General features: G+C 47.6%; 1 protein-coding gene across 1 annotated transcript; it reads left to right on the plus strand.

The window, feature by feature from the left end:
- The first annotated feature begins 70 nt into the window (after positions 1-70).
- TOMM40 (translocase of outer mitochondrial membrane 40) lies at positions 71-24,028 on the plus strand. The gene is made up of 10 exons (XM_044272959.1): positions 71-181; positions 3,707-3,910; positions 5,309-5,376; positions 6,000-6,092; positions 8,841-8,942; positions 10,083-10,188; positions 17,766-17,888; positions 21,104-21,180; positions 22,547-22,649; positions 23,120-24,028. The coding sequence occupies exons 2-10, from the start codon at positions 3,712-3,714 to the stop codon at positions 23,257-23,259; spliced, it is 1,011 nt and encodes a 336-aa protein (XP_044128894.1). The 5' UTR covers positions 71-181; positions 3,707-3,711; the 3' UTR covers positions 23,260-24,028.
- The last annotated feature ends 3,446 nt before the right edge of the window (positions 24,029-27,474 follow it).

The following is a 27,474-nucleotide window of genomic DNA, read 5'->3' on the forward strand; positions in this document are numbered from 1 at the left end:
GCCGGTTGATTGACATTAGAAAAAAGCCAATGAATGTAAGAAAGTGAGGCGGGACTTCTGTTTTTCTGCCAATACCGTGAGCGGAGGCGGGGCTTGAGTGGCTTGCCGGTTTGGCTGCGCGTGTCGTGCGTGAGTGTATGTGAAAAATCCCGTAGACCCCCCAGGAAAGAGAAGAGCCACGGTGAGTGTAAAGTAGAGGGGAGAGGGGGCGATGTTTCTGGGGTGTGCCCGCATGGAGCCTCAGAGAGGGTGGCACATGTTTCTGGCGCACACAGTATGAATGGGACATGCCGGGAAGGTTATTGGAATAGGTAGGGGACAAGCGCAGCAGCAGTGACTGACCGGCAGGGTCCTGTGCCCGCCTCATCTCCACCATTATCATTACAGTGAAGGCTGAGTGTGGAGGAAGTATCCCATAATGCTTAGCGTTGGTGCAGGCCCACTTTCAATGGGGGTAATGGGCAATTGCACAAATAGCAGTTACCACATGTCTCTATTAGCAATCTTTAAGCTATTTGTAAACTACAACCCCCAGCATGCCCTCAAGTTGTAGTTCTGCACGAACCTCAAAGTCCCAAGTTTGGAACCAAGGATTATGTGATTTGGCTGCTTCCCTTTCCTTCTCCTCCCCTGGCCTGTCTGACAGATTTACAGGACGCAGGCGCTATCTGTCTGATCAGGAGTTGGGGAATTGCTACTTATGCATTTTTTTGGTAATGTTTTAGAGCAGGTATTGCACCCTACCCTCTGCCTAACCATCCAAATGGTGAGTTAGTGTTAGGCCTTTCCTATATACTCCGTAGTTCCCCATTCAGCTATAGTGATGTCACGTGACCGATACTGCATCGTTTTGTGATTGGCAGCTCTGGTCAGATGATGTCACTCCGGCCTGCGGTGATCAAGTATGTTTGAAAGTGCGTTAAAGGATGAGCTTTTTAGGAAGTCGGCCCTTCTGTCCTGTGGAAGAAAGATTGTTTAGTTACCTGTCCCTCGATCCTGCTGGCTCTTCCGCCTGGGTCCCGACTGGATCTTTGCCCTTCTCTTCTTGTTCAGCATCGTAGCATTAAATGGAAGGAAGGGCAGGGCACAGTCTGGACCTGGGCGTTCGAGCCCGCAGGCTGTGTGAGTGCAGCGGAGGGGTAAGTACTAAGAAAACGATCTTTCTTCCACAAGACACATTTCCTAAAAAGCCTGGAGAACCCCTTTAACTTTATTATGGAGTTTCTTTCAGGAGGTTCTCTCGCAGGCGGACAGAGTAGTGCAGCATGCTGTCCTGTTTTGTCCAGCAAAATGACACTCCTGGCGGACCCCAGTCCAGTCGGTGGGGGTCCATCGGGGGCTATTGATGTCTGTCATGTGACTGATTCGGCATGTCGGTTATTTTAAATTTTTCTGTTCCTATGATGGAGAAGAACAGAAATGAATAGCCTCTGATGGGTCCTGCCATTGAGGCATACAATAGTGGTGCATAGAGCATGCGGTGAAGGCCTTCTCTGTGACCTCCATATCCTCTACTACATCGTGCCCCACCCTGTAGAAAGTAGTAGTTAGTCACATGTCACCCATAGACTTATTATACCACCATCCTGTGACCCGTGTCACTACCCTCTTTCCTTCACACCGCGTTTAAGAGACATAATATAGTCACGAGCCACAGCCTGCCTTGGCCCTTCTAGATAGAAATCTGGCAGAGAAGCAGGATGATTTCATATCATAGGGCGGCCATACACATCTCATGACATCAGCAGGTTCAGCCGTCAGTCCAGGAGGATGTCCCGACTGTCTCCCAACCACAGACATCAGGGCTCAGAAAGATCAGACATGTCGGATCCCATGGGCGATAAGCTGACGCCAGAGGTGTCCTGTTTTGTCTTTTTCCCTCTCCACCCAATTGAGGACACATGCACACTTGGATGAGCCCAGCCTGTATGGTAATTGGGGGGTTGGGAGGAATAGTTGCCAAATAAATGGATTTTCAACCTTCTACTATCTTAAAGGGTTCTCTGGGCTTTTCATATTGATAAGCTATCCTCAGCATGGGTCATCACTATCAGATGGGCGGGGTCTGACACCCGGCACCTCCGCGATCTGCTGCAATCTTCATTCTCTCTTCCTGCTCTCCATAGACATAGAGAAACCTATAAGCGAACACTGAGAATTGATGAGGTGTAAAAATATTGTTTTATTAGAGTACATGATTAAAACATACAAAAGGAGATGAGAGACAAGTGCGGTACAATCCTGGGAGAATTTATAGAGTACAAAGGTATAATAAAACACGTGACCTGAACAATGGAGCCTACAGACAAAATACTGCTGTATGAAATATGTATGTACATATAGATGTCCACAATCAATGAGAATGGAAGGTGCCGTTGAATATAAAGTGCATGTGCAAACTGCAATATAAGCAGTGAAGAGTAGCAGCTCTCAAGTATAAATCATTGATTGAATAGACATCTATTTAGTCAAATGCAGCAGGTACCATAATAAAGTACATGTGCAAGCCACAACCAAGTGGCAAAAGGATATGGTAAAAACTTGTTCAAAAAGGCTCAACAACAATGGTATATACCAGGTAAGCAGAAAAGGTCACATACTGTAATTCTAGAATGACAAGTCCACAGGAAGACCACACACCCCAACGCGCTTTTCGGTTGAAACCTTCCTCTGTGGTCTCCATAGACATAGCAGCTGCGAGCAGACTGTACGTGCGCACTGTGCACGGCTTTCCTTCATCAAGCTTATCGCGGGGTGCCAGACCCCCATCAATCTGATATTGATGACCTATCCTGAGGAGGGGGGTCATCAATATTAAATGCCCAGAGAAGCCCTTTAAAGCTTTAGTTTTCACCAAGCTTCTGTTGAAGTATCAGAAAGGGATGCGGCTTGGACAATGGGGCAGGCTTTTACTTTACTTGATTTTTCTTTCCACAGCCAAAGGCAGTGCCGCCGTTTGGGGGAACCTTGGGTGTCTTCTGGTCAAGCGCCCCTGCAGCCTGTCAGTGTATTCATAAATATAAAATGAAAATTGCGGCACTCAGATTTGGATTATTGCATTCAAATTTATTTATTTTTTCATCCTGAGACGTCTGTAGTATGTTCCTTTATGTGTCAACCAAGCTATGTATTAAGCAACATATTGGATTACTATATATAATATATATACAAAAAAAATTATTTCTTTTTATATAAAATATGTATTTTCAGTTGTTTTCATACCAACTCATGTCTCGCACCATGTATTGTTTCAGATAAAGTATGTGACCACTGATGAAGGTCTGAAATGACCAAAACGTCTGGTCTTAATACACTGTTTGTACCAAGGATCTAATTGGGCTTTTTTGGATGAAACTACTGCTAAAACTTGAAAAAATAAAAAAAGTTTGAATGCAATAATCCAAATCTGAGTGCCGCAATTTTCATTTTATATTTGCTGGCTGTTCGCAGCCCTTGACTGGCACCAGAGACATTTGAATTGAGTGCGATTCTTCATTCTATTACTCACTGTCAGTGTATTCATATCCTGGGCAGCAGTTAGTGTGGCCCAAGGTTTGAGCATGCAGGGTGGCTGCTACAAACCCCCCCCCCCCAATTGGTGTGGGACTTTGGTGACAAGCTCCTCCACTCCACACTGTTGCCAGCAGTGTCACTTTAATATGGCCTTGATTGTGTCACTAACTCTGTGCTGTTTTTTCCTTCATAGCAAAAATGGGGAACGTTCTAGCTGCCAGTTCTCCTGCACCACCCCCTGCCGGATCTCCCCCAGGCCCAGGTTTAGTAAATGTTCCTCCGGGATTCACAATGCCCCCTGTTTCTGGCATTGGCACAGCTGCTGAGAAGAAAGAACCCCAGGAAGAGCGGTTACCTAATCCTGGCACCTTTGAGGAATGTCATCGCAAATGTAAAGGTAGGAGATCTGTGTGTAGCTGGGATGTTAGGTGCATACTCCACCCCACCGGCCCTGCTTGTGTCTGTTAGGCTATGGCAGCGGTCCTTCATTGTCCTTCATTGTCCTACATGGAAGCCATACAGGACAGGTACTTTAGCCGTCTTTTATTGTTCATAGAAACCCTGTGACAATAAGGACAAGTAGATGTGCCAATCCACACAGTATCATCTAGTTGGGATTAGGGGACTCTGTAGTGACTAAATCATGACGTGACTAGGATATGCAATCACTTTATGATTGGCGGGGGCTCGACATCTGGACCCCTCATGAATCGAGGGAATGTCTTGGCTGCAGCGCCCTGTATGGTGGCACTCTTGCACCAAGGGGGTGCTAAACACTTTAGTTTATTGTCACAGAGGATTTTATCTAAGGTCATAGCAGATGTATTGGGGACAGTGTAAATTGTTAAACTGAGTAGGCCAAAGTGTGGATATACAGAGTGAGTCAAGTCGCAGGCCACCCTTTTATTTCAGAAACGAAAGGGAAAATGAAATATCTGAATACCCCAGCAAGTAATGGGTGAGGGGGCCTACCTTTTAGGTTATGTCTGGAACATCTTAGATCAAGGGCAAATTTTTTTCAATGGGAAGGGGGTCATGTAGCATATCACAGCAGACCAGAACTTTCTCAGAAATCGATTGACACTATCAGATTTGCAATATCTCTTGTGTTTTAAAAGCTATCAACACAATTGGGAACGTTCCCTGTGATGCACAGCTATTTGATGTGTTGAATATGTTGTCCATGATGCTGAACACAGAACTTTAAAGTTTTGAACTTTGTGTTGATAACTTTTGAACCGGAGATATTGCAAATCTGATTGCAGCAATCGATTTCTAAGAAAATTCTGTCCGTCTTTGATATGCTACATAACCCACTTCCCATTGGGAAAATTTGCCCTTGATCAAATATGGCAGCTTTCAAGATGGCGGCCATGTTCCAGACATAGCCTGAAAAATAGGCCCACCTCACCCATTACTTGCTGGGGTATTCAGATATTTCATTTTCCCTTTAGTTTCTGAAATAAAAGAGGGTCGTGCGACTTGACTCACCCTGTACATATTCTTTTGGATTTTTACAGTATTCCAAATTTACTGTTAGTGAAAGGGCACATTGTTGTTGATGTCTGCACATACCTACCGTAAGTTCATACCTACAATTTCTTGCAGCTGAAGTTTTTTTTAGTCTAGACAGTCATCCGGTAGTCTGGTGGGTGTGTATGAAGAAGTGGAGGTCCAGTCAGGTCTCCTGCAGTGTCCTGATCACAAGTGTTGCTTAGCAGACAGATGAAAAGTAATCCACGTGATTTTTTTTGGGCTTGGTTTTTGAGTAATGTATTTGTTTCTTGATTTTCAGAGTTATTCCCCATGCAGATGGAAGGAGTAAAACTGACTGTAAATAAAGGGTTAAGCAATTATTTCCAGGTAAGGATTTTACTGTGCGGGTTAGGTCACTAATCACACACTAGAAATACTATAGATATATAATATACCACTTCCTGATCATTTAAAGGGCCACTAACGTTTCACAAAACTCTTTGATATGTTTTAGAGACGTATCAAAAGTTTAGTTCGGTTGGAGTCTGAGTGCTGAGACCCCTACAGTTCCTAGAATGAGGGGAGAGAAGCAGGCACATATTATGCACTTTCTCCTTGAGGACGGTATCGGGACGGGCCCATAGACTTCTATGGAGCCTGGCTTGTTCAGCGAGGAGAGAGCATGCTATGTGCGTCTTTCTCTCCCCTCATTCTAGGGACTGATCTAAACTTTTGGTATGTCTTTATAACATATCCAAAGTTTTGTGAAAAGTTAAATCATTGATAGAACGTCACTTGGTTGATTGGGCATTGGTTATCATAGGCTAACCGTGCAGCCTGGAGCGAAAAAGGGGAAGAAGGGCACGTCCTTTGATTGACAGCTGTGCTCAGAGAGTAGACACCCCTTTAAATGCTCTCAGTACATGCGTTTCTTTATGGTTTTCAGTTGGGTTATGATTGTGCCACAATTATTATATATATTTTTTTCACTTTCTCGTTTTGTATCCCAGGTAAATCACACAATCACACTCAGTACTGTTGGCGACTCAAATTATCATTTTGGAGCCACATACGTTGGAACAAAGCAGCTGAGCCCCACAGAGGTGAGATATGGTTGAACGGTGGGTGGTCCTAAAAGAAACATACAGCTGTCTTCATCATAAATTCACTGTGTTCCGATGAATGGTTCCTTGTGGCTGTAGAATGGACATAATGAAATATGTTCCCTTAGTCGGTGATGGTCCACAATTCAACATTTATTATGTCTCCATCCATGTGTACACCACTTGTAGACTTAGAAGATCCACCCAGTTTCCAGCATGCGTGCCGGGTTTTGGCTGGACAAAACCCGGTGCAGATTTAAACTTAGTCTAAGGTTCCATTCACACATCCGTGGTGTGTTGTGGCCCCGGCCGGCACCCGCTATAGAAATGCTTATTCTTGTCCACAGCTGCGGACAAGAATAGTACATGTTCTAACTTTTGCGGAGCTGCAGACCGGAAGTTTGGGGCCGCGCTCCGCAAATGCTTCACGTCCGGGCCCATAGAGAATTAATGGGTCCCACCCGTTTCGCAAAATTGCGGACCCTTTTGCGGACGTGTGAATGGACCCTAAGGGTAAGAGTCGAATGTTGGGCTTAGCTGCTTCTGCTGGGCTCATGGGAACTAGTCACTCAAAGCACTTGAGCCGCCCCCCCCCCCCCCCCCCCCCGTTCTTCTTCACTGCAGGACCGTAGTGAGGAGGAGTTTGAATGTTGCTATGATTGAGCATGTGTGTCACCTGTCTGGCCTGCTTTATTCCAAAAACTGTCCCACACCGGTCCATGGGTTGAGTCATGTATTGCAGTTTAGTTACATTAACGCGAATGGGGTTGAACTGTAATACACATAACCTGTGGACAGGTGTGGTTGTATTCTTGGAAGTAAGCAACCATCTTTTTCTAGTCCTGGAGGACCCCTTCACATATCTGTGGGACTAATAGAAAGATCAGAGCGTTGAACTTGACTTTCTACCACCCTCATAGACACCGAACACTGGAAGACTCTTCGCTCCGCTTTCTTCCTCACTACATGACCATTGTGAGGGTTTGAACTTTTTCTGCCAAAGGAGATATGTGATACCTCATTTTTTGCATGGCGTGTTGTAGTTTTTATAGATAGTTTTTCTGTGAGGGCATGTTACCAAAAAGTACATTTCTGGCATAGTTTTTTTTTCTTGTGCACTGGGCACCATAGATAATTAGATTTTTTGTAGCGAAAGTTAATACAAGGCACTTACTAATGTATTGTTGTTATCCATATTGCCTCTTTTGATGGCTGGATTCATTTTCCATCTCATCATATACTGCTCATATACAGGGGTTATGACCACCATGCAATCCAGCAGTGGTGGCCATGTTTGCACACTACAGGAAAAAGTGCTAGACTCTCTGGTGGCCGGGACCACGGGAGTGCGCATAAGCCAGTGCATTTTCCTAAATTGGGCAAGCACGACCACCACTGATGGGTTGCAAGGTGGATGTACCCCCTGGAAATGAGACATTTATATTGAGATGGAAAATTAATCGAACCAGCAAAGGAGACAATATGGACAATCACAGTACATTAGTAAGTGCCTGGTATAAACTACATGATAAATGCCATTTGCTAAAGTGAGACAACCCCTTTAATATGAGGCCCATTGAAGTCTGAAGTGATAAAACCATGTGCGTCACATTAAGGGCTCATGCACACGACCGTATGGCTTTTTCAGTGTTTTGCGGTCCGTTTTTTACGGATCCATTTTTTGTTTCCGTTGTGTTTTCCTTTCCATTTTTCTGTGGCCCGTATTGCGGTCTGCAAACAGAGGGTCAGCAATATGCGGGCATTGGCCGCGTGCTATTTTTATTTATTTTCTTACTGTGTGGACAGATCACGGATCCGCTGCAGCAAGGATGGGGCCCATGTATTGGGGACCACAAATTGCGGTCCCCAATTCACGGAACGGCTGCACAACGGCCATGTGCAAGAGGCCCAAGACTGAGGCCCCGCCCAACTCCTGACACATGCAGATAGCCAGTTATCATAGCCAAACCTTGTCATTGAATATGCCGCCCCTTCATTAGCAGAGGCCCTGCCCTTTGGACCAGCAGTGTCATTTGTATCGGGGCACATGGATCCCCGTCCAGGCATGGCCAGCTTGTAGTACTGGTTGGTGGTGGAGTGGACAAGTCAGTGCTTACAATCCAGGTGGGCACTGGGATTCACTGTACAGGAGCAGGGGGGGGGCGGCTGGTGGCAGGGTAGCAGGAGCTGAAGGGCAAGTCAGTCAGCTTTCATTTTCATATCCCCCCCCCTCAGCCCGTTCCTCTCCATGCTATGCGCACCATACTCTGATATTAAGCGGTGCAATAGCGCAGCATAGTATCGAAAAACTGACAATTCTGGCATCAAAGTATTGAAAAAGTATTGAGACGCTGATACGGTACATGGTGCAACCCTTCACTGACTGGTGAAGATTTTTACCTCCTGAAGCTGCAGATTTTCATTGCGGATTCCTCCAATTACAACGAAAAGTGTGAATTCTGCATCAAGTCACCAGCATTTTTGCCACAAGAAATGCATCGTTTGGTCTTTTTTTCCAGTGGATATACCCTAAGGGGTATTAAATGCCACAGACATGAGCTGCTTTACATTCACAGTAGTTGTAGACCTACAACAATGCGGTAATTGCCGTTATCTGTCTCACTTCCAGTATCATTATGGATTTTATAGCATTTCCCTTACTTCCAGTACTATAGACAGGACTGCGTGGGAGGTGAATTTGAACATTTCTCTAACTTTCTTTCTTTTTCCTTTTAATTCTCTTCCCAGGCATTCCCAGTATTAGTAGGTGATGTAGATAACAGTGGCAGCCTGAACGCACAAATAATCCATCAGCTAACTCAACACGTACGATCAAAGGTGGCATTACAGGTAAGGGGTGAATGTAATTGGTATTGCTATCCTTCTGTATGTCCTGTATTTTATCCTTTCATTTGCCTATGATGGGTTACGTGTCCGTCCGTCCCCGCCGGGGTTTGACTGTGCCTTAAAATTCTCCAGCTCCTTTTATCAGCGGAGACACTTTATTGGGGCCAACTGTGCAGGCAGTTATGGGGTATGAGCCGTTCCTTTCTGATTACTGCCTAATTGAGAGCAGCATTTACATGCAGCAATCTCCTCTGCTGTACAGGGCAATCATTCACTACTGTGATCACCTGTCCCCATAGAGAATCCTTGATTCTGGGCTGCAAATCTCTAACACAGGACGATCTGCTGCCCAGAAATGATTTTGGTGGCATCAGCGATGCTTTCACATGATGAACACGCATATTCTCATTAATTGGGTCATCGGCAGCACCTTTACATAGGACAATTATTGGGATTTAGTATTTCTAGGAACTTTTCTTCCTGATAATTGCCCTATTTGTCAGCTTGTGTAAAGGGCCCTATAGCCTCTTCCCACAAATGAACATACGATTATCCAAACTGTAGGCTTCCTATCATGGTAGTATATTATAGTACGTTCCTGTGCCCGTGGAATCGTCAGTGGGTGCTGGATGTTATATACAACAAACATCCTGCTGCAGTCAGTGGCATCTAGGGTGTTTTAACAAAGCGAGGTGGCTCCCGCCATCACACCGTGGCAACACCAGTGTGATTGTGCAGTGCCAATGACTTGGCAGAGGCTCCCAAGGTCTTCACCAGAGGCATGACCTTAATAATCCGCTAAGTATTCAAAGTAATACAGAAGCGATCAGAGGAGTTGCAGTTTTTTACTATTCCATAGATGTACCCCAAAGCACCAAAAAAAATGTCAACACGTCACACAAGAAAAGAGACCTTCATACAGCTTTGCCTGTAGGAAAATGTTAAGTTATAGCTCTTGGAGATCACTCATCTGCAGACGCAAAGTGGCCTTAAGGGGTTAGTTATTGAAAAATTAGTTTTTAATGGGTTTCCCCAGCTCCTGGACACATTTTTGACATATCCCATTGCCACTATAGTGTGAAATCCCCTAACATTGTCTTTGATGCCCCCATTAACGGTTCATCCCGTGCCTTTCTCTTCTAGACTCAGCAGTCTAAGTTTGTGAACTGGCAGATAGATACAGAATACAGAGGAGAAGATTTCACCGCTGCAGTCACGCTCGGCAACCCAGATGTATTGGTGGGATCTGGTGAGCAGATTATAAAGCTTCTCTTCTCCATGACATTTTGTAGAATTGGATCAAGCGCTAGGGTGATCTTCAATGCTTGCTGCATACATATTTATTATTGAGATGAATATACGTATAACGGTGAGTTCACAGTTTTTTGTGTGCCGAGCACCACACACAATCTGTGTTTTGCAGTTGGAATGCAGCAGATCCACTGCTGGCTTTATCTTTCTTCAGTGGGGTAATCTGTGAGCAGACTGTCTGTGTGGAAGCCACCCCCAAGAATGGCCATGTCTTTTCTTTGCTCAGTCAGCTGCATGAACGGCAGTGCAGACTCCCTATGGAAATCAGTGGGAGGTGGTTTTCGGTGCAGAATTAGGCTACTTTCACACTTGCGGCAGGACGGATCCGACAGGCTGTTCACCATGTCGGATCCGTCCTGCGGCTATTTCTCCGTGCCGCCAGGACGGGGGCGGAGCTCCGGTGCAGCATGGCGAAAGCCGCCGACTAAAAAGCCTGACATGCAGTAATTTTAGTCTGGCAGCCTTTCGCCGTGCTGCGCCGGAGCTCTGCCCCCGTCCCCATTATAGTCAATGGATACAGAGCGGCGGCACAGCGAAATAGCCGCAGGACGGATCCGAACTGGTGAACAGCCTGTCGGATCCGTCCTGCCGCAAGTGTGAAAGTACCCTTAGAGCACAAAAACAGTTTGGACAAGCCATAAATGGTATGTCGCAAGCTCCTAGGCTCCCTCTAGTGGTGGCTTAGACCATGGCAACTAAACAGTATCTATTATTTTATTTTCGGTCTCATGCAAAATCTACTGAACATTCTGTACAAGTCGTGTCTGCAAGATCTCTAGTTGTAGCAGTTTTGGTTACACCAAACCTTTCTATGGAACCAGAGAGCTAGTTTAAACGGTTTCTGTCATCACAATTTTTGCTGTTAAACAGGCTGACATTATATATGTGCAAATGTCACTTGAATTTGTCTGCTATTCATTTATTTATATTTCTCGCCCATTTTCCTTGGGGGACACAGACCTTGGGTATAGCTCAGCTCCCTAGGAGGCGTGACACTAAGTAAAACTGTTAAGCCCCTCCTCCATCAGCTATACCCTCAGCCTGGAGATAGAGGCTACCAGTTTTAGCTTAGTGTCCAAGGAGGCAAGACACTCCCTGCTACTGCAGGGCTGTTTTCTCCTTGTTATTTTTACTTTTTCTTCTAATTTTGTTATTTTATTTTTTCCTAGGGATACCAGAGACGCATTAGACCTCTCTGCTCTCCCGGGGTTGAGCTGCGCCAGTGCCAACTTATCTGCACTGCTGCCTCCCCCACAGAAGCAATAGGAGGATCTGGGCAGCAATGGCTCCCCTACATCCCGCCAGCTAGGGGGTCGCCCGCACGCCAAGCCCCTCTTCCAGCTTCCTGCCACTGCGGTGCCAGTGGCTGAAGGGGCGACCCTGCTGGAAGGGACTGAGGGTGAAGACGTCGGACGGTGAGATGGCTATTCCAGCCCATACCCCGTCCCTATCTGCATCTACCCCTCTGGGTAAGGGGGGCACCCGTGGTCGCTCATTCTGAGCGCTCATCTGCAGGACAATGCAGCACAGCAGCATCCTCAGCACCCCCACGCCGTTCCCCCCCCCCCACGCTGCTATCTTTCCCCCCCCCCCCCCTCCCCCTCATTCGGGGCTGACTCCATTTTTCTCTTCTCTCTCTCCCCCTTCCCGCCGAGAACGGGGGGCGGGGCTTAGCGGTCCCGGCAGGGGGCGGGGCTTACGTGTGCGTCATTTTGGGGGCGGAGCTACGTTCTCCTTCACAGGAGACATTTCAAGCGCTGGAGGGGGCGGAGCTTGTTCCCCGCGCTTTCTGCTGAGGTTTCCCGCGCTTCCTCACTCCTGACAGGAAGCTGGGACACGGTGGGGGACTCTAACCTCCTGTGTACATCGCTCGGCTTCTGTGGGCGCTCTCTGCTGCTCTCTGCTGTTCACTGCTTCTCTGCTGCTGCTGATCTGGGCCATCTCCTGACGTTCTTCTGAGGCACTGGTAGGACAGTTAACCCTCTCCTAACCCTCCTGGTCATAGCTGCTATAACCCTTTGTGGTCTCTATATTAGAGTACAACCACACTTTCAGCATGTCAGATCCCACAGGTGCCCCCAAACCCTGGTACCATGCCTGTACCGCCTGTAAGGAACTTTTTCCGCGTGGGCAATCTGAGCCGCATTGCCTTGCATGTCAGGCCCCGGTGCAGGGCCCGCTTCCCGCTGCGCCCCCCGGTGCCTGTGAACCCCCTGACTGGGCTAGGTCTCTGTCTCAGGCGGTGGAAAGCCTTACACACGTAGTGGGCCGTCTCGTGGATAGACCGCCTCTCCCGCAGGCTGCCACAATCCCTGTCGCACCCGCTGGGACTACCGTTTCTGCCGCCCCCACTGGTTCCCTGCCTCCCAGGAATCTTCCAGGGCCCGGCATACTCAGAAACGTTCAAGGGTTGAGCGCACATCTTCTCCAGATGCTTCGCTCTCTCCGCCATGCGTGCGAGCTCAGTCAAGTCTATCCTCTCAAAGGGATACGCTTTCTGAGGGAGAACTGGCGGATTCGGACGTGGACATGGACTCGGAGCTTCCGTCCAAATTGGCGTCCGCGGTGGGGCATCTTGTCACTAGCATCCGTGATACCTTTCAGCTACACGATGACCCCCCCCAGCTCTGAACAGGCCGGCGTGTCCTTTCTCCGCCTCAAACAGGCCTCCAAGGTTTTTCCCATACACGCTGATTTTTCTTCTGTGGTATCCAAGGCTTGGACTCGGCCTAATGTCCGCTTTATTACACCCAAAAAGCTGGACATTTGTTATCCCTTTCCAGCGGATTCTGTGACCACGTGGACATCCCCGCCTAAGGTTGATCCTCCCGTGGCTCGCCTGTCCAAAAGCACTACTATTCCTGTACAGGACGGATCTTCCCTCCAGTCTGTTGAGGACCGTCGTACGGAATCCCTCTCCAAGGCCATATTTACTGCCTCTGGTTCGGCCCTTAGACCGGTCTTTGCCTCCGCCTGGGTTGGCAAAGCGGTCTCTGAATGGGGTTTGCAACTGGAACGGGAGTTAGGGTCGGACGTCCCTGTTCAGGACCTCCGTTCCTTAGCCCAACTAATTGTTCAGGCCGGAAAATTCGTCTGTGAGGCCTCCCTTGATGCGGGTGCCCTCATTGCCCGTTCCTCTGCCCTGGCAGTTTCTGTCAGGAGGGAACTCTGGCTGAAGGTTTGGGCGGCGGACGCCGCTTCCAAACGCTCTTTGGCCGGCCTACCATTCACGGGTTCCCGCCTGTTCGGAACCCGTCTGGACGAACTTATATCAGAGGCCACGGGTGGGAAGAGTACTCACCTCCCCCAGGCTAATGGGCGCCCCCCGTGGTCGCGCTGGTTCGTCCCGTTTTCGGTCCTTTCGCAAGCCCACCGGGTCTAGACCCGCGGCCAGTTCTTCTTCCTCTGGCCCAGCCCAGGATAGACGCAAGAAGCCGTTTTTTCGGACGCAACCTACCTGGCGCAAGTCCCAGCCTGCACGGGCTCCCACAGGCCAGCAGCCCTCTGCCTGAAGGTGCGCCCCCACCCACCCGGGTGGGGGGCCGCCTTCTCCTATTCAGGAACGTATGGCGGGCCCACATCTCAGACGTCCATTCCGCCAGACCGTTTCTTCCGATCCCGTCCTCCGCGAGATCCCGTACGAGTGGCCGCCTTCTTCGCGGCCATTCACTCTCTAATGGACAAGGGTGTCGTCGCCCCCGTGCCTCCGACGGAAAGGTTCAGGGGGTTCTACTCGAACCTCTTTGTGGTTCCCAAGAAGGAAGGCTCAGTGCGTCCGATCTTGGACCTAAAACGCCTGAACCGTTTTCTCCGACTGCAGAGATTCCGGATGGAGTCTCTCAGGTCCGCAGTGGCCTCCCTGGAAAGAGGGGATTTCATGGCCTCAATCGACATTCAGGATGCATACCTCCATGTTCCGGTTGCTCCATGTCATCACCGCTTCCTGCGCTTCGCGGTGGGGGACGATCACTTCCAATTCGTCGCCCTTCCCTTTGGTCTGGCGACGGCTCCTCGAGTGTTCACCAAGGTCCTGGCCCCTGTCTTGGCCCTTCTACGTTCAAGAAGTGTTTTTCTTCTCCCATACTTGGACGACATCCTGGTCAAGGCACCCTCCTTCTCTCAGACATCCCGCAGTGTGGAACTCACTCTGGAGACCCTGACGCGGTTCGGTTGGATTATCAACCACCCCAAATCTTCCCTTACCCCCTCCAGACGGCTGATCTTCCTGGGGATGCTCCTGGATACAGAGTTGGCGGAGGTCCGCCTTCCGTCGGACAAGCGTCTGGCCCTTCGCGGGTCGGTTCGCAGTCTCCTCCGTCATCACCGCCCTTCCCTCAGATCCAGCATGCGGTTGTTGGGAAAGATGGTTGCCTGTTTCGAAGCGGTGCCGTTCGCACAATTCCGATCCCGCACCTTTCAGAGGGCAATTCTGTCGGCCTGGGACAAATCACCGAGGAGTCTGGACAGGACCTTTCTTCTGCCTCCCCTGGCTCGGGCTTCCCTCGGCTGGTGGTTGCATATCCCTCTAAGGGGGAAGTCCTTCCTTCCACTGAACTGGCTGGTGATTACCACAGATGCCAGCTTACGGGGGTGGGGGGGGGGTTTTCCCTCCCCGGTCCGTCCAGGGCGTTTGGTCTCTATCGGAGTCCAGACTTCCAATCAATATTCTGGAACTGAGGGCAATTCTTCTGTCCCTCAGACACTGGACCCATCTGCTGAGGGGCCACCCTGTTCGGATCCAATCGGACAATGCCACGGCTGTGGCATACATAAACCATCAGGGAGGCACTCGCAGCGATGCAAGAGGTGACCCTCATTCTCCTCTGGGCGGAGACGCACGTGCCGGCCTTATCTGCGATTTACATCCCGGGGGTGGACAACTGGGCGGCGGATTTCCTCAGCCGGTCCACCATCGACCCGGGAGAATGGTCCCTGCACCCAGAGGTGTTCGAAGCCCTTTGTCTTCGCTGGGGTCGCCCCGACGTGGACCTCATGGCCTCCAAATTCAACCACAAGGTCCCCCTATACCTGGCCAGGGCACGGGACCCGAAGGCATACGGCGCCGACGCGCTCGTCCTTCCGTGGCGCGAATTCGATCCGGGCTCGTAAGCCCGTATCCTCTAGGATCTACTATCGGGTTTGGAGGTCCTATCTGGGGTTCTGTGAGTCCCGGAGCATCCCACCTCTCCGGTTTTCTCTTCCCACAATCCTGTCCTTCCTCCAGTCGGGTCTGGACCTGGGGCTGTGCCTCAGTTCTCTGAAGGGTCAGATTTCGGCGCTGTCTATTCTTCTCCAGCGTCCCCTGGCCCCTCTAGGGCCAATTAAGACCTTTTTACAAGGGGTGGCTCACTCTGTTCCGCCGTACCGCCCTCCAGTTCCTTCCTGGGACCTGAATGTGGTGCTCTCGGCGCTCCAATCAGCCCCCTTCGAGCCTTTACGGGAGGTCTCCCTTCGCCTTCTGTCCTGCAAGGTCATCTTTCTTGTGGCCGTCACGTCTCTCCGACGGGTGTCGGAGTTAGCGGCTCTTTCTTGCTCCGAACCTTTCCTGATCTTCCACCAGGATAAGGTTGTGCTTCGGCCTGTCCCGACTTTCCTGCCAAAGGTGGTCTCCGCCTTTCACATCAATGAGGACATCGTCCTTCCGTCGCTCTGTCCCTCTCCTTCCCACCCCAGAGAACGGGAACTGCACCGTCTGGATGTGGTCAGGGCGTTGAGGATTTACTTGGAGGTCACCGGGTCCTTTCGGCGCACGGACTCCCTGTTTGTGGTTCCGGAGGGTTCGCGCAAAGGGTTGGCGGTCTCCAAGGTGGCTATTGCCCGTTTCATTAAACTGGCGGTGTCTGAGGCTTATCGAGCCAAGGGCAGACCTCCGCCTTTCGGCGTCACTGCTCATTCCACCAGAGCAGTCGGAGCTTCCTGGGCGCAGAGGCATCGGGCCTCGGCTGAACAGTTGTGCAAAGCAGCCACTTGGTCCTCTCTGCACACTTTCACAAAGTTCTATAGGGTGCATACGCATGCATCAGCGGATGCTGCTTTGGGCCGCCTGGTTTTGCAGGCAGCGGTTTCCTGATGCTCTGGTGGTGTTCCGCCTTGGGTTTGTGGTCCCTCCCTTCTTGGACTGCTCTTGAACGTCCCAAGGTCTGTGTCCCCCAAGGAAAATGGGCGAGAAAAGGAGATTTTTGTATAACTTACCAGTTAAATCTCTTTCTCGCTCTTCCTTGGGGGACACAGCACCCACCCTTCTGTGTTTGGTTACAGGGTTATGGTCTGGCGCCCCGTTGGGTTGCTGGCTGGTTGTTTCCGTTATTGGTTGTTATCCTTTCACTACTTGGACACGCAACTGGTAGCCTCTATCTCCAGGCTGAGGGTATAGCTGATGGAGGAGGGGCTTAACAGTTTTACTTAGTGTCACGCCTCCTAGGGAGCTGAGCTATACCCAAGGTCTGTGTCCCCCAAGGAAGAGCGAGAAAGAGATTTAACTGGTAAGTTATACAAAAATCTCCTTTTTTTTTCCAGTGTGCCCCCATTTTTGTTCAATTATAACTTTTATTATATGCAACTAAGCCTCTAGGAGCAGGGGGAGCATTGCCCCTGGTACTAGAGGCTACGTTCTCCCACCTCATGTCACGCCCTTCGACTCTCGATTGACTGGGCCAGGCCAGCGTTGGTCTCCTCCTGCTGGCCCTGTCTGCCAGGGAAATTTCGCGCCTGTACCCGTCCTGTTCAGTATTCGGCGAAGGCGCAGTAAGGGAAGGACACTTGCCATCTGCCAGCTTCCTCACTGCGCCTGCGCCGAATACTGAACAGGGCGGCGCAGGATTTCCCAGGCAGACAGGGCTGACAGGCGGAGACCAACGCTGGCCTGGCCCTGTCAATCAAGAGTCGAAGGGCGTGACATGAGGTGGGAGAACAGAGCCTCTAGGAGCAGGTGCAAAGCCCCCCCTGCTCCTAGAGGCTAATTTGCATATAATAAAAGTTATAATTGCACAAAACGGGGGCACACTGGAAAAAAAATAAGAATAGCAGACTTAAATTCAGGTGACATTTGCACATGTATAATATCAGCCTGTTTAATAGCAAACATTGTGGTGACAGAAACCCTTTAAAGGAGTTGTCCCATCTGGACATTTATGTATTATGCTGTTGACATTTCTAGATAGGAATGCCTCTTTAGGCCACATTCACATATTTGATGTAAACGGAAGCAACCTGGTCCAGTAGAGGAATAGACTGCTGGCCACTTTCCTGCATAAATGCTGGCTTTTGGCCGGACAAAAATTTGTGCATGCAGCACTTTTTGTCCGCTTTTTTGCCGGAAAGCCTCCAGATCCCTGTCAGATCCTATTGTAGCCAATAGGGATCTGTAAGTGCTTGGCTCTTTGGCGGATATGCTAAACTCCAGAAATATGTTCCTCTGCCAGATCAGGCTGCCGGAGTTCACGTTGTAAAGTTATCCTAAGTGGCATCAGCCGTTTTCATATTCACTAAACCTGCCCTCTGCATTATTCTCAACAGGTATTGTAGTTGCTCACTATCTCCAAAGCATCACTCCTAGTCTGGCACTAGGAGGGGAACTCGTCTACCATAAGCGTCCTGGGGAGGAGGGAACAGTTATGTCTCTAGCAGGAAGATACACAGGTAACTTAAGAGACAATACATAAATCCAGTCCAGGAAATGAATTCAAACCTCTCCTAGCCGGCCTGCGTGTTTTGCTTGGGCTGAGGAATCTGTATGTGAAAACTTTCTGCACTCTGCTAAAATATGTAGAGTTGCTGGTTCTTATGGTGCGTGTGATAGAGGTTTGTGTGAATCCACCTGATAAGGTGCTAAAAACTGATAAAAAGATAGTTGTCTCCCCCCCCGGCACAAAAAAATGCTGTATTGTATTGTTTTCTTTTGTGTTTTGACGTAGTTTTTGGGTAAGTATTTCCCCCACCCCCGTAATTCAGCGTCCTCTGAGTCTGGTATTTTCCCATAGTGTTCTCTTCATGATTTGGAAAATTTGTGAAAAAACATCTTACAGACCGGGGGCTTTAATCACAAATTTTGGATGCCTTCTTTGCACTGCCATGATTCGCACCAAATTTCTACAACATTGCAAGTTGTTTAATAAACTTGGTGCATCTTCCGGCAGAGAACAGTCTGCCAGAATTCACCGGATACGGCCATTCACAGCCAGAACCCGTTGACTATAATGGGATCTGGTGGGGATCCTGCCACTTTCTAGCAGAAGTGCCATGTTAGCGGGTCGAAAACATTTTTTTGTCTGGCCGAAACCTTTGAAAATGGATACGTTTACCGCTGATGTGAATGTAGTCTGAAAAAAAAAAATGATTTAAAAGAATTAAACAAGCTGGTTGCAGAAGAGTACATATCCTTTTAAGGGGTTATCCAATTTCTCAACCCCCCCCCCCAAATGTTCTGGGCCCCTCACGGTAATATACTTACCCCGCTCCCGGCGCAGCTCCTGATCCCTGCACCGCTGCTGCTGCTGCTTCTCCCTGCACATGGATAAAAACATCCGGTGTGGGGTGAGGGAGTAGCCAATGGCAGGCGGTGACCGGAGTAAGTATATTACCAGTGAGAGGCCTGGTACATGTGGGGGGGGGGGGTTTGAGAAATTGGATAACCCTTTTAACTCTTCCTGGTAACTGATGCATCAGCCTTTATAATGGCACATGTGATGGTAGTGGGACACAATAAGTACACGATTCTAGCAGTTTGCCTGCAAACGATTTCTGGAATGCCAAAGCCTTGTGCATCCGCGTCCCATTCATTAATCCACCGTGTTAGGCCTCTTTCACACAGGCGAGATTTCCGCACGGGTGCAATGCGTGAGGTGAACGCATTACACCCACACTGAATCCAGACCCATTCATTTCTATGGGGCTGTGCACATGAGCGGTGATTTTCACGCATCACTTGTGCGTTGCGTGAAAATCGCAGCATGCTCTATTATGTGTGTTTTTCACGCAACGCAGGCCCATAGAAGTGAATGGGGCTGTGTGAAAATCGCAAGAATCTGCAAGCAAGTGCAGATGCGGGGTGAATTTCATGCATGGTTTCTAGTAGATGATCAGGATGGAGACCCGATTGTTATATTATTTTCCCTTATAACATGGTTATAAGGGAAAATAATAGCATTCTTAATACAGAATGCTTAGTAAAAATAGGGCTGGAGGGGTTAAAAAATAAAATAAAAATAATTTAACTCGCCTTAATCCACTTGTCTGCGCAGCCCGGCTTCTCTTCTGTCTTCTTCTTCTTTGCTGATCTGTGAGGAAAAGGACCTGTGGTGACGTCACTGTGCTCATCACATGATCCATCACCATGGTGATGGATCATGTGATGAGCGCAGTGATGTCATCAAAGGTCCTTTACCCAGGTCCTGAAGAACAAGTGGATTAAGGAGAGTTAAATTATTTATCTTTTTTATTTATTTTTATTTTTAACCCCTCCAGCCCTATTTTACTAAGCATTCTGTATTACGAATGCTATTATTTTCCTTTATAACCATGTTATAAGAGAAAATAATTACATCTACACAACCTTGAACCCAAACCTGAACTACAGTGAAGAAATCCGGGTTCGGCTCTGGGTACCACATTCAGTTTTTAATCACTCGCGCGATAAAAACTGAACAACGGAACTCAATCGCAGTCAAAACTGACTGAAATTGCATACCTACTCGCGCGGGTTTGCCGCAATGCACCCGGGACGCATCCGGAGCCAAAACGTGACGCCCGTGTGAAAGAGGCCTTACAGGTTTCTGCTTTCCATTGGGCAATAAAAGGTTAGAAGTTCTGTCATGTGTTGCTGAACTCCATGAATTGTGTGTGTCCATTGCTTGGTTTACTGTATTTCATAGCGTGCCAGTCTTGGCCAAATTTTCAGGCTGGGATTGAAAGTCTGCAGATAAAAATGGCGGCTCATACAGTGGCTGCACTTCTTCTGCTATAGATTGCTGCACAATTTGGTGTAGCTTTGTGGGAAAGAGGTCATTAATTTTCTCCAAAAAGCAGCAGGGGGTCCAAAACATAAGAGGCGCAAATTATTCCATTATACTTTTTCTCTGTAGGCACCTCCCCTGGTTTTGGCTGACAACTGCTGATTCACCATCTTAAAAAACAGTCTTAGGCAGGGTTAATAAATCTGCCCTACTTAGTTAGAGTTGGCTGGTGTGAGCCCTTGTAATGTCGCCACGTGTGAATTATCTGAATATGTGCCGTCATGCATTCATCATGGATTATCTGGGGTTCAGTTTACTCATTCAGGCCACACATTAGGAGTGGGGAGCATTAATGCATGTAATGAGTGCCTCGGGCAGATGGGCGATTTATAGACTTAACTGAAGTCTGAAATACAAGTGGAGCGTTAATGTGTGTAATTACCCAAATAACAGAGCATTAAGTGTAATTTAGTACTCGCGGCATCGGATCACTTGTGACTGTAATGAGACTTTTATGAAAGCGGAGGTAATTGGTGACGTTGTCGGGAGAGCTAGGAGTGACGTCCCCTGTTCTCGCATGGTATTCATAACCACCAGGATTCCTGTCTTGTTACCCCTTGTGCTGTAAACGGGAGGCAACGGTTGGTAACCCATTACAGTTAAAGTGCAACTCCGGGCAAATTGTTATGATTAGTTAAATAGACTAGAGTCCCATTATATACTAGGGCCATTAATTCTTTATCTCTGGTCACCCAAGGGTAAGATTTCAAAGGCCGATAATTGCTAAAACTGTGCCCACTCTGTCACCCCTGTCTGCAGCTGCTCCCTGACGTCCTGCTCTTCCCCCGCCATGCACACTGACATGTGGTATAACAATGTATATGATGTTTTTGTTTTTTAAAGCTCCTAATTGGACGGCGACACTCACACTGGGACAGGCTGGAGCACACGCAACGTATTACCATAAAGCCAACGATCAGGTATGTGCAGATTTTCCATTTTGCACTCGCTAGCTTCCTGGAGCTAAGGCTAGTGTGACTGATCTCGGTTTACCTTTGGCTTTTAATAGAATATGCTGGTTCTTGTGTTTTGGGTGGTATAGCTGCAGGCTACTCTAGGGGTTTAGGGGTTTCCCAAAGTTGATAGTATAGTGCCAGGATACAGGGGTTTTTACCTCTGAGGCCCCCACTCATCCCAAGAATGAAGAGATTCTGGTCAGCTGGCTGTGCAGGGAACTGGACCTTGGCCCCATTCACTTAAATCGGACCACGGGGCAGTTCCTAAGCAGTAAAGGGGACGCAGCACTAAACAAACTGTGGCACCTTCATTGACAGCATTGTGGGAGACCCAGAGGTCGGACCCACACCCTTTATAATATGAGAAACCCTGATAAGTGTTAGGATTCTGCATCTATTACTATATGATATAATAGGAACAATATTGTTTTTTGGCCGGCCAATTCTCAGCATATTTGCCGGGTTGTGGCCGGATCTCCACTGGTCTCCATCATAGTAATTGGGGCCGGCAGACATTCAGGCAGCGTCTGGCAATGCTGTTCCCTGCCGGATCTCTGTAACGCTAGTGTGGAACTAGCCTTAGAAATGACCTGAAAGGCCACTGATTCAAACCTTTCTGAGATGGTGGATTCTTTGAACGCGGCCTATCTGTCAGTAGTCCATGAAGGCACTTGGAACATTTGGCAATACTGAGGGCAGGACGTTCTTCCCCATTGGGTAGTCTGGACTGTACTTCTGGCATCTGAGATTGGCGTTGACTTGTGACTGTGTGGCTCTAATTGGCAGGGACATGACTATGATCTGCCATGAAGTTTGTAACTAAACATCATCCAGAACGCTCGACATCACTTACGGGGGTTGCCTAAGATTTTAAGAAAGAGCAGGAAATGGTTTCAAATGTAAAAAAAAAAAAAATTAGTCCCCCAGTAAATCCCAAGCCTGTCCTACACTAGTGACACACACATTATCAGTCATGGGCCACTGTGGCATGTGATTGCTGAGACCAGTGGTGGCCACAGTGGTCATGGGAATGATGTGTGTGACGTCATCACTGTAGGACCGGGAGGGGAATTAACGGGTGAGTAATGGTTGTGTTTTATTTTTATTTTTTTATATCATATCCCGCTTCTTGCCAATTTTCTTCGGGAGTCATGATATGGGCAGTGTTACATGTGCCTCATCCACTTGCTCTGCCAACAGTGTGCTAAAAAACTAATAACTGCTTTCCACGTTATCATGATGTATCCGGACATATTGTATCTACTGTACGTGTGCTGTAAAACATCAGAACCACATTTTGTGTGTAACATTCCACTCGTTGTCTCTTTAGCTTCAAGTAGGAGTGGAGTTTGAAGCTAGCACTCGGATGCAGGACACTAGTGCCTCCTTTGGTTACCAGCTGGACCTCCCCAAAGCCAACCTGCTTTTTAAAGGTATGAGTTATTACATTGTGTCACCAGCAGAGGGCAGTGTGTCTTTTCTGCATGTGTGTAGGCCCCTTTTGCATGTGTTGTTGGCAGCGTGATGTCAACAGCTTTTCACTGTATAGTAACCAGGAGGATACAGTTCATTGCCCAGGCAGCTGCTGTGGGATCGCAGCTCTTGGTGACTGTGCATAGAAGTCACAATATATTTATTTTTTGGGTATATAAGCCACGCTTATCCATAGATTGTAATTTGAATTACGCTCGCCCCCATTCACATTTATAGTACCAAACACAGCCTCTTCGAATGAGAGTATAACAATCAGAGCCCTAAAACTGCTACCAGGCTGCCATGGGGTGGACGGTACCTCACTGTACCAGCTGCTACAGGTGACTGAGCTGTTAAAGCCTTTGTACTCCTGGTTGTAGGCCCTTGTGATCTGTAGCCTGCCAGTAATGCCTCCATTTTTCTTTTTCAGGTTCAGTGGACAGTAACTGGGTTGTCGGTGCTACTTTAGAAAAGAAGCTCCCGCCGCTCCCCCTCACGCTAGCCATGGGAGCCTTCCTCAACCACAGGAAGAACAAATTCCAGTGTGGCTTTGGCCTGACCATTGGTTAACCTCAGCTTCTCATGCTCAGCTTGTGGTCTCCCCTCCACGGTCAGACATGTGGCCTCTCCCTCCTGCTTTCTGACAGCCTCCACCACACCCTTTCAGACTCTAAATTTGCTCTTTCTCCCCAAACTCCTGCCAGGCACATTTTATGACATTTATTTTATCATTGGGGCAGGGAGGCAGTGAATGAACGGTCTGTGAATATTTAATGTAGGTACCTAGAATGGAGAGAGCGCCGGCCTTGTAGTTCTCTCCACCTTCCCTTCTATGTATGTTCTCTGTGGGGAGGACGGTCTTTCCTTCTTTCTCTGGAGTCCTGCACTGAGGATTTACTCCTTATAGTTGTCTTATTTTATCGTCTCTCTTATCAGATATTCATCAGTTCTTCCCATGGGGATTTTGAGATGTGAATGTAGGGGGGTATTCATCCTGTGTGTGGTGGTTCTGTCATCTGCTCCCCTCCTGGATTTCTTTTTTTCTACAGATTACTAGGGAACTGTCCTATATGGGGGAGGGGGTCAGGTCTGTTCTGGGCCTTACCTGAGCCCTCTGTCCTTATAGACCTTGTGCTGCTGTCGGAGGGGTTGGGGGTGAGTCCTGCTGCCACCTGATCTCCATCTTTAGGTGCGTGGATGTAAATCATGTTTATAAGTTATAAAAAAAAAAAAAAAGAAACAATATGACATTGATCTTTTACACAAAATTAATAAGTAGCCCAAAGCAAAGTCCTGACCAGGCCTGTACAGCACTAATAAAGTGACTTCTGCAATGGGATCTTTTTGGAATGACTGATTTTTGCGTATGTTGTGTAGTAGCAGCTGTTCCACTGTTGCGTCACGGTGGCCGCACCTTACAAAATGCCAAATGTCTTTACAGGGTGAAAACCCAACTGTTCCAGATTACAAAAACATGGCTGCTTTCTTCCATAAACCGTGCCACATCTGTCCATGGGTAGTGCCTGGTATTACAGCTCAGATCCATTGTGAACGGTTGAGTTGCAATAGCGCACACAACCTGTAGACAGGTGCAGCCATATATATATATATAACACTGTCGTGCCGCTCCCAAAGGTCACACTACATTTTTTCTTAAGGCTACTTTCACATTAGCATTTTTTTCGGATCTGTCATGGATCTGCAAAAACGCTTCTGTTACAATAATACAACCGCATGCGTCCGTCATGAACGGATCCGGTTGTATTATGTCTTCTAAAGCCATGATGGATCTGTCTTGAACACCATTGAAAGTCAATGGGAGACAGATCCGTTTTCTATTGTGTCTGAGAAAACGGATCCATCCCCATTGACTTAGATTGTGTGTCAGGACGGATCCAGCTTGCTCCGCAACAGATCGCGGACAGAAAAACGCTGCAGGCAGTGTTTTGGTGTCGGCCTCTAGAGCCGAATGGTGACTGAACGGAAGCATTCTGAGAGGATCCTTTTCTATTCAGAATGCATTAGGGCAAATCTGATCCATTTGGCTTTCCCTTTCTGAGATCTGTCATGGGCTCCAAAACGCTAGTGTGAAAGTAGCCTAAGAATACTCCTTATTTTTTTGAGGATTATTTTTAGCCAAGGAGGAGTATGAAATAAGACACTTAGTGGCTTTTAATTTTTTATTTTTTTTCCTTCAGTGTAACCGTTTGAGGTTTTGTTTTTGCGGATTGAATTGTATTATTTAGTTGGGCTTTTGTTTTTTGCACTTTACATTTACGATGATCACCATGCAGCATAACTAGCATATTACTGTAATTTCATGGGTCAGTATAGTTATGGTGATACCAAATATGTGCATTTAAAAAAAAAAATACTTTTTAATACTTTTCTTTAAATACTTATTGTTTTTTGCAGATCGTTATGTCTTTTTCATTGGTACCACTTTCTGTGGTACATGGGAGTTATTGATTACCATTTATTATTTCATCAGAGAGCAGAATGAATAAAAAAAAAACTTATGTTTTTCACAGGGTTTTCCTTATTATAAGGATTCCTGCAAGCACGAAGTGATATCATATGTGTTTTTTTTATATATCACTTTCACAAGATAACCACTTTTTATGGTAATTTTTTTTTATTTTATAAACTTTATTAATCTATAACTATTATTTTTCAGTCCCACTAAGGGAACAGTGTTTTTATAATGCAGTGGTACACCTTGTATCCTAATGCAGCAGTGACGGGCAATATGTCTGCTGCACAGTCTAATAGACATGTAAGGCATGGCAGAGGGAGCAGCGCTGACCCTGTCTTGATGCCGTGGTAACTATTGATCGTGACATCTTGGGAGATAAACGGCCAGCATTTGAAATGAGTGGGAGCCCGGCTTCAATCAGTGCTGGGCTCCCGCAGTGATCCGGAGCGCTGTATTGGTGCAGCCTGTGTGAGCGCTGTTCAGCTCCTGCCGTCCATACCAGCATTAATGATGCAGGCAGCAGGAACTGGACAGTCTACACAAGCTGCCCTGATTGCTCTGGACCAAAGAAAGTCTCGTGTAGAAATATGCGACCCATCTTGTAAAGCGTAAAATGTAATGCGCAGGCGTTATTGCGACCTCTGGCTTTTCCTCTTCTATTCCTCCTGGAAGTGATTTGTATTATTGCACAACTGTTTTACTGTTCCCCTAATAATGCAGCGTGTCCCTTCACATTGAGACTCCACACACGTCTGTCAGTGTCTGACTGTATTGGGGCACAGTGGAGTGTGTGGATCCTGTACATGGTGCAAAGGGTTGACATTTCATAAATTACTGTAAATGGGTGTTTGGCAGCAGGAATAATTCAGGGCTCCAATGTAAAAAAATTCTGAGCCCACCCAAGCAGAGTAGAGTCCAACTGTATTTGTCACTTTTAGTTTTTAGACAGTCACCCGATCACAAAGGAACTCTACTTGTACACCTAGATTGTACAAGGGCATGGGCCATGCACCCATCATATAGGCATGGCATGTCCTTCCACTGATCTCCTGTATAATGAAGAGTGATTGCTTTCATGGAAGCTATTGACAACTTAAAAAGATCACCTATTCAGAACTGACAACACTTGGCTGCTCCTATTTTAATAACGTGACGGACAGGAAATAAGTGACATCGTATACATGACGTCAGCTCCTGATGTAGATGAACTTCTGCTCGCATTTCATTTCAATTATACTCATCAGCTTACAAATGTGTTAAAGGAAACCATAGAGACGTGACGCTGGGAAATATGTATTTCTACTTTAATTAGGTTCTGTCCGCTTTGGGGTCCCAATCTTATTACCTACTTTGTATATACCCTGAGGCCAGGTGTGAAGGGCACATTAAAGCTGTCACTATGCCCATGGAGTGAGAGGAAATTCAAACCCAGGCCCCCAGTGGTACACCACAATATTCTATTTTAAGGGGTTTTCCAGGGCAGTCTTACAAATGAAAAATGGCTGCAACTTGTGGAATGAGGTCTCCTACTGTGACGCCCTAATTTGGATGTTTCTTCCATTGCTGTGCTGTACATCTCTCTTGGTCTTCTCTTCCAGCCTGGGCAATGCATGGGCATGATCACTAACAGTACTTAGCTGGACCAAAGCGGGGCATTGGTGCATGGTCTGCTTCTTATGCCTGAATCGCTACTAACACGGTTATCAGAATTGCGCACGCGTCAGAAAGCTCAGGGGATCTTTGACTTGTAATCCAATGGGCTGGTGGTGGTGACCACCTGGGAGGAGAGCACAAGAAAAAAAAAGGATATTTGTGGGAAACTTATGCTGGACTGTGGGTTAGGTGAGCTAATTGCAAAAAATGCTTAGGGGCATTTACATGTTGGGGCTTAATATACATTTTGAAGATGTTGTCAAAGATTAGAATAAAAGATCTTCCTTGTTACCAGAAAAAGCACCACTCCCGTCTTTAGGCTGTGTCTGGTATTGTGGATCACCCCCATTTGAGTGATGGGGTCGTGCCGGTAATAGTAACTGCTGCCTACACATTAGGTAGTAGTACCCAGCCACCATTCAGATAAAAGGGTGGCCATGGAACAGATGTTGCATTGCGCGCTACAAGACGTTGTTTCACAACCTGCACTGATGAGTAGGTGTCAGTTTCTGTGAAATATGTGCTACAACATCTGTGTAGACATGACCCCTGCACGCACAAAGAATGATTTGACTGTGTTGTGGTGGTTGATGGGTTTCATTTACAGAAGAATTTGTCCCCATCCAGATGTTCCCAGTTTTAGCATATCTCACAAA

The sequence above is a fragment of the Bufo gargarizans genome, unplaced genomic scaffold (genome assembly GCF_014858855.1).
Source record: "Bufo gargarizans isolate SCDJY-AF-19 unplaced genomic scaffold, ASM1485885v1 fragScaff_scaffold_289_pilon:::fragment_2:::debris, whole genome shotgun sequence".
Lineage (NCBI taxonomy): Eukaryota > Metazoa > Chordata > Amphibia > Anura > Bufonidae > Bufo > Bufo gargarizans.